Genomic DNA, 7976 nt, shown 5'->3' on the forward strand with positions numbered 1-7976 from the left:
TAAAGACAGTTTAATGGGACAGAAAAGGAAGGGAAAATAATAATAATGATAAAAGAATATACAAAATAAGTGATGCACAATGCAATTGCTCAACACCTGTTGACTGATGCCCCCCTGGTCAGCCTTCCCCCAGTTTATGTACTGAGCATGACATTGTATGGTATGGACCCAAACAGGCCAGTTTGGGTCAGCTGTCCTGGCTGTGCCCCCTCCCAGCTTCTTGTGCACCTGCAGCCCTCCCAGTCGGCAGGGCACGAGAAGCTGAAAAGTCCTTGACTAGTGTAAGCACTACTTAGCAACAACTAAAACATCGGTGAGTTATCAACATTACTCTCATACTAAATCCAAAACACAGCACTGTACCAGCTACTAGGAAGAAAATTAACTCTATCCCAGCCGAAACCAGGACAAAAGTGAAATACCTTTAGGATGTTCTAACACTTTTTATATGATATAAGGAACAGCTTAACTTTTTAGTTTAAAGATGTTTGTATCAGGAGTAGGGTTATATTTTTAAATCTAGGATTAAAATATTGTTGTAAACATAGACATTCTGATACCATTCTGAAGCAAGTATGGTTCTTTCCTATATGTTATATAACAGCTTCCAGCGCTTTTGTGTGCATCTTTAGCTGCTTGACTGCTTGAGGGAAGGAGGGGATGAGTGGAGGAGGTATAGATGGGAACATGTAATTTAGTAGTGAGATACACAACACTTTTGCTTTGGTGGAACAGTACCCTCCCACAAGACTGCTGAACCAGACCTGGTGTAGTGATCAGGGTGCATTCAGTCATAGCAGAGTTAACTTCAGTCTGGTTAAGTAAAGTCTCCTGTCCTGATGGTCTTGAAATGTCTGTTCATATCTTTACCAGTGTCTCAGGTCCCCAGGTCAAGCAAAGCCTGGAGGTAGATACATGTAGGCCTCATCCATCTGTTCCTTTTAGCAGTTTTCCTGCTTGAGTTGCAAGCTCCCAACTCTGAGTTGTGTGACTGTCTTGCTGCGGCTTCCTCTGCCTGCTACCCTGCCTGGTCATTGAAATATTTGCCTTGAGCAAACTTGGCTGCTTTCTGGAAAAAAGAGCTGTAGGGGGTTACCCTAACCTGGTGTCCTTCAAAGAACATTGGCACATCTCAACAGACACATTGACTGCCGTTTGTAACTTCCAGGCATCTCTGAGACCCCCAAAAGCAGGTTGTACTTTTGTAAAGCCTTCTGTCAATTCTTTTGCATTAAGACAATAAACCAGGCTGAAATTATAAATGCAAATGTGAATGAAAGCAGCTTGGAGTGTCCTCCAGTGTCAGTGTTCATGAAGGAGCAGAAGTTATTTATCACTGTCAGGAATTCTTTATGGTGCTTTGTGAAGCTGTACGTTGAACGCTTCTGTTCATTCCCATCTCCCTGGGAATACTTGCATGCTGCCTGGCTTCTGCAGGTGGGAGGAAGCTATGGGCTGTGTAAGTATACACTGCTGTTCATACTTGGTGTGAAATGGCATTTGCCCTTTAGGTACTGCACAGACAGAAGGTTTCCAGATCTGATTGTCTGTGACGCATGCACAGTGGCTTGTTTTATTACATCACACGTGTTGCAGGGGCATGTGTCTGGAGAGTCTATTTTGAAGATTTTCTGGTTGCTGCTAAATAACTGTCTTTTAAGTAGAAGTCATGTTTTGTCTATATGTCTCCTGCAAGCTGCTGAGCTTGACAACACTGCACATATGTTGCAGAACAGGATTCACAGTGACAGATTGGACCAATGATTAAGAAAAACTGGTTACAGTTAAATGAAAACTAATTCAGAGATCTACACCAAGGAATGGTGAGAGAACACGTGAGCCTCGTAGCTAAAGCATATCACAAAATAAGTGTGTCCATTTTTTTCCTGCAGTTAGAAAAACATGCACATCATGCTGAAGCATGTAAAGAAATACTGTCTGTAGGAGATACTAATACCCCATAAAGCAGGATTTTTGTAAAATAATTCTGGGCATTGCATTTTGTTAGAGTTATGGGCAAATTAGAAATTCAAGAGGATGGTGCAAGTGATCAGAAGTTTGGGAACCAAGACTCAGGATTTGGGCTGGGGAGCAAGGTTTGTATAATCTAGAGCAGTGGGTTTCAGCTTTTTTTTTTTCCTTTGCAAACAATGTTTTTTCCATGTTTGGAGTTGCAGACCAAATACAGAGCTTTTTAAAGCCTATAGGTAGTAGGACTCCTCTAAAGTTATTTCTGCGGGCCCTTAAAAGTAGCTCACCACCACAGGCTGAAAGCTACAGATCTATAGAAGAGAAGTTTAGGGAAAGGGAAGGAGAAAAATAAATTCTAAGATTGTTTAAGAGAAAAAGACAAAAAGCCATTTCCTGCATTCTTGATGTGAGACTAGAATTAGTGAGCTTAAACTGCAGCAAGGAAGGATTACTTCACATAACAAAAGTTTTTTAATAACATAACACCACACACCTAGAGAAGCTGCAGAAAGTATGTTAGAGGAAAAGGTAGACAAACACTTGATGGGCAGGAGGAAGATGACCTTGATGATTTCTGTGAGTTGTATATAACAGCTCAAATAATCATATTTAAGTGACCAGAGTTGCTTTGCTCATAATGAAATACTGCTGAAGAAATACTGGTTTATTCCTGAAAGGTGACCACATTTCCATAGTGGATTACTTTACTACTTTGTGTGGGAATACATCCTAGGGAATGGGCTTGGCAACAGCAAGTACAAACACTGGGGATGCTCATGGGCCTCTTTGGGAGATGCATGCGCTTTGCTTCTCAGGGGCTGTAGTCCAGAGTGATAGATGTCAGCAATTAAATGTGCTGTGCAGCAGCGAGATGAAAAAAATAGGCTTTACACCTTGTGTGTAAAGCAGCTTTATTGTCATCTCTTAGCTGTCAGAGTTGCCTTCTTGTTTTTCCCTTGCCTGCCCATGACACATGTTCTTCTTTATTAGGCAGTGCACTTACAACACGTTGGTACAAGCTGTGAGTTTTAAGAGGTGTTTATGATTACTTTTATTAGCTGCATTTGCAGGTTACTCTAGAAGCCACCTAGTGGTATGCTAATCCTAATAAAATGTGTATAATAACAAAATATCTGTAGTTGTAACCAAGACACGCTCAAGATGTGTGTGCACCCACGTATAAATATATTTAACTTTTGTTTTTTCAGCTACAAGAAGAAAGATGCAGATTTGTCTGTGGCTCAGGGTCGCATTAAGGATCTTGAAGTGCTGTTCCATAGAAGTGAAGCAGAACTCAATACTGTCCTGAATGAGAAACGCAGTCTGGAAGCAGAGGTGGCTGATTTGCGTGCCCAGCTTGCTAAGGTATGGCAGTGAGTGCTTCCTTGCTTTAGCACAGGAGAGGTTGTGTGTTGTAAAATTTGTTATTTTTCTTTGCAGTTAGTTTATAGTCTTAACATCATTGATCCAGCTGACTTACTGCTGAATCTTTGCCTCCCCCTCTTGGATATAAAACTAAATTGTAAGAAATCTCTGTAAAACAACAAAACAACGTGCTGTTTTAGAAATTTTGCTAGTCAAAAGCTTTTATTTAAAAATTTCTGGTAAGTGTTTCTATATTCATGAGATACCAGGTTACTAAATGTTGTCCTTTGTAAGGTCCTGCATAATTTTAAACTTATGCTGGAGTACCCAGTGGGACTACTCTAGCAAGAAAAAGAAGAACATGCAACATACTGTGCTTGAGGAATTAATGCTTAGCTCCATTATCATACTGTATTGAAATAATCCTACATTTTAAATAACTGCTATACAACCATGAAAGCTTGTTTTAAATATTCGTAAACGCACACACACACTCTTTTTCTTTTCTGTTGGGTTTTTTTTTGGAAAATCAGTGGCTTAACATTGGATTTGTTGTTGTGAATAATTGGTCCAAAGATGTCAAATGAAGACCATAAAGGGATTATGGGGATGGAAAATAGGGATCCAGACAAAATTAAATCTTTATCTTCAAAATTCTTTACTAGGCTGAAGATGGTCATGCTGTGGCTAAGAAGCAGCTGGAGAAGGAGACACTCATGCGTGTGGACCTGGAGAATCGGTGCCAGAGCTTGCAAGAGGATCTGGATTTCAGGAAGAATGTCTTTGAGGAGGTATTATCAACCTAGTAATCTCATCATAGTCTGAAGTTTATGTGGCTTTTATTCAAACTGACTATAAGCAATTGCTGACCAGTCCAGGTAGGGAAAATCAGCATTATCCTTGCTATAAATGGGTTGAGTAATAAAATAGTTAAAGGTTTTGCAAGAGTTACATGGTAAATCAGTGGCAGAGCTGGCATGAGAGCCAAGTGGCAAGGGTATTGTTCTATGGGCAGGTGAGCTAATGTAGCAGCTGACTGCTGTAGGAAAGGGAACATCTTGTTCCTTCTCTCTGGACCTGGTTGCATGGCCCTGCTCCTTACTTGCACCAACTTTGGTGGTTGTTGGACCTGACTATAACCTGTTTTCATTGATGAGAACAGTATGCAATTACCCTGCTTTTTGCAGGGGTAGTTTTCTGCCTGTTTAGTGAGTTGAGCTGGCTCATAGTGGTTCTAGTGAGGACCAGAGTTTTTACAAAGTAAGTAGTGGGAATGCACAGGTGGGGATTGGGGGGGTTGGGAAAGGGAAGCGTGACCTTCTCTCTGTACCAGATGCAGAGTGTTACGTCAGTTTATTCCATCTTGTGAAAACCAACTCTGACCTTTGGTTCTTCTGCAAGCTTATTCAGTTAGTGGCTGCTGAGCAATTGCCACATGCTTCTGCCCTTCATCTCACCTATGCTAGTTGTGATGTTTGGCTCACCATGCACCAAACCATTTCAGCCTGATTAACTAGTAAAATACTTGGGAGTTTTTGGTTTCATTTTTGCCAGCTTAGTGGCTGAGTTATGTCTTACCACGGAATCAAATGAGTGCCCCGACTGCATTAAGGGATGGGGCAGGGCTGTGTGGCTAAGGAGAGAGGCTGGAGCAGGGCAAAGAAACCAACCAGCTAGATCACCCTGAGTTGTACTGACCATTGTCTCACTTCCATGCCCTGGAGTAGTTGGATTGCTGCACGCAACTGCAATGACAGACCCTTGCTTGGTTGTAGGGCCTTAAAATAACTTTGCTTCCTGAGGAGAATTGTGTTGCTACTGACCAAACGTGAAGCTAAATGAGACAGCAGAAGCTAATCTTAAAGCTTGCCATGCTGAAGTGGGGGTGTTTCTTTAGCCATTCCTGGAGCTCTTTGATCCTTGTATGGACCAGTTCAACACATGAAGAAAAAAAGGAATTGGTTTCCTTTAGGTTAGTGAATTCATTTGGTTCAGTAAAGCATCCAAAGCTCTGTTGGAGCTAGAACATCGTGACTGGGAGTGTGGCAAGTAAAGCCTGCTTACTCTAGTGGTGTTGAAGTGCTAGATCAGCTCAGCCCTTCACCTGATACTTTGTAGTCCTCCTTGATATTTTTGTGGCCTCCGAGGGCTCATTGCCTACAGTTACTGAGAGACTGCTGCTTCCTAGTTTTCTTGGCGTAAAAATTCACCACAGAAGGGAAAACTTCTTCCGGATCGCATCAGGACACATTTCTGTGAGTAGAAGGGCATGTTTCTAAGAGTCTGTTTTTAGATGTAGAGCATTTCTGCAAAACAACTTGTAAAGTCTCTCTAAATTTGTGTTAGCCTGCTATGACTCCAGTTTAAGCATGCAAAGTGAGCCTTGCTTCACTTGCCTGCTATTATCCTCATGGCCCTGCTGCTACCTTCAGGCCTCCTCCCAGTACTCAGAACCGCTCCCTTGTTGTTTATCCTACCCTGAAGGGAGAAATTGTTTCTTTCTCATACCATGCATTCAGGCCTGGCCAGGTCTCTGCAGAGCTCAACATGAATAAGTGCATGAGTAAGTCTTACCTCACTAGTTTGGGACCAGTGTTCTAGGCACAGAGAACTCATACTTCTCTAAAAATGAATATTTCTTAGTGCAAACTCTGACCAGAAAAATATATTTATGTCTTCAGGATTGCTTGGGTTGCTGTTTTGTTATTAAAGTAATCAAAATCAATGAATAGAGATCATCCAGAATAGAAAAAGAGATGATCTGCATATGCTTAAAAGTGAAATTTGAAGATGCAGTTTTTCTCTATAATGATTATTTTTTTCAGTATATGTAATGGTCACAAAAGGTGTTCATTTTTATCTGACTCCTTGTAGACTGCTGTTGTAATGTAGGCATGTATATTGAGAAGGAAAGGGTTTGTAGTGCAGCACATGGAATCTCTTTGCTATGTAAAAAATCATGTTTTCTTCTCCCTCCTCCCCCAGTTTTGACTTTTGTAGCATAAAACAGCTCCTTACTTAAACTGTATATGGATATTTTTAAACCTGTTTTTAGGTCGGATTACTTTTAAGAATTATATCCTGCCAAATGAGAACAGTAACTTGCATCTGTTAGTACATGCAGCAATTCTTAGGCTTAAATGCCTAAGTACTGTAGCTCCTATACACTAAACTAGCACTGAAATAGTTAATTGTTGTCTGAATGTAATTGCTGTACTGTTTACCATAATGTTGGGATTTGTCCCCATTTTTTCTTGTGTGTGTAGGAAATAAGGGAAACAAGAAAACGACATGAACATCGTTTGGTCGAGGTGGACACTAGTCGCCAACAGGAGTATGAATCCAAAATGACTCAGGCCCTGGAGGATCTGCGAAATCAACATGATGAACAAGTCAAACTGTACAAAATGGAGCTTGAGCAGACCTATCAGGCTAAGGTAACTACTGCTATCCACAGCACTGTCTGACAGGAAGTCCAGCTGGTGAGATAAAAACCATTTCCATCAGCCCTACTATCTTTAAGGAGACAAGTAATTATAATTTGAAGAAGCTTTGTCCCAGTGTTCAAATGCCTCCTCTGGTGCTTGTGTGCGGATGCATTTCCAGGGAGGTTATAGCCAGAGGTAATAGCTAGGAATAGCTTTAGCCACGAAAGGCCAGTTTGTGAGAAAACACATGGAACTGTTGGTCACTGTGGAGGACACAGTGGGAATAGTGGATGTCGCGCAATAGCTGATTAGACAATGTCTTCTGCTATAAGGGTTTTTTTCTTGATGTCAGTAGATCAGTTCTTCCTCCAAAATGGAGGTGGTGGAGGAGACTTGCAGTAGGTGCGAGACGTTGGCTCTGAGAAGCTGACTACCTGGAAGGATGGGCTGGAGAGTTTGGGGAATGGCTGCATTTCAAGATGGGCTTTTGCCTGGATGCAGTGAGCTTGCAAACTAATATGGACATACTGAAAAGGGATCCATGTCTAAGGTTGCGTTGTCACTGTACTCCTACTGTGGCCTTTGCAATCTCTTTACTAGCCCCAATACTCTTTTAAATGTGTGTAAGCCTTATCACATTTCAATGATCTAAGTTAGTTCTGGATTGGAAAATTACTAGATGCAATTGTGGTTTCATTGGTGGCGTGGAAACTTCAGGCAAGGTGTTGGATCTTTTCTGACCAGCTTTGGTGATGAAAAACATGGTATATAAATTGGAAATCATAGAATGGTTTGGGTTGGAAGGGACCTTTAAAGGTCGTCTAATCCAACCCCCCTGCAGTGAGCAGGGACATCTTCAACTAGGTCAGGTTGCTCAGAGCCCCGTCCAGCCTGACCTTGAATGTTTCCAGAGATGGGGCATCTATCACCTCTCTGGGCAACCTGTTCCAGTGTTTCACCACCCTCGTTGTAAAAAAATTTCTTTCTTATTTAGTCTGAATCTCCTCTCTTTTAGTTTAAAACCATTACCCCTTGTCCTATCACAACAGGCCCTAGTCTGTCCCCATCTTTCTTACAAGCCTCCTTTAAGTATTGGAAGGCCGCAGTAAGGTCTCCCTGGAGCCTTCTCTTCTCCAGGCTGAACAACCCCAACTCTCTCAGCCTTTCTTCACAGGAGAGGTGTTCCATCCCCCTGAGCATTTTTGTGGCCCT

At 41.7% G+C, this 7976-nt stretch overlaps 1 protein-coding gene across 1 annotated transcript in view; it reads left to right on the plus strand.

Moving 5' to 3' along the window:
• Positions 1–7976, plus strand: part of LMNB2 (lamin B2) — a 43087-nt gene that overhangs the window by 19236 nt on the left and 15875 nt on the right. Inside the window, exons 3-5 of the mRNA XM_009284257.1 lie at positions 3180–3336; positions 4002–4127; positions 6603–6773. Coding sequence (XP_009282532.1) covers positions 3180–3336; positions 4002–4127; positions 6603–6773 — 454 coding nt within the window. The remainder of the gene's footprint in view (positions 1–3179; positions 3337–4001; positions 4128–6602; positions 6774–7976) is intronic.

This window comes from Aptenodytes forsteri, unplaced genomic scaffold, assembly GCF_000699145.1.
Source record: "Aptenodytes forsteri isolate BGI_AS27 unplaced genomic scaffold, ASM69914v1 Scaffold300, whole genome shotgun sequence".
Classification (NCBI taxonomy): domain Eukaryota; kingdom Metazoa; phylum Chordata; class Aves; order Sphenisciformes; family Spheniscidae; genus Aptenodytes; species Aptenodytes forsteri.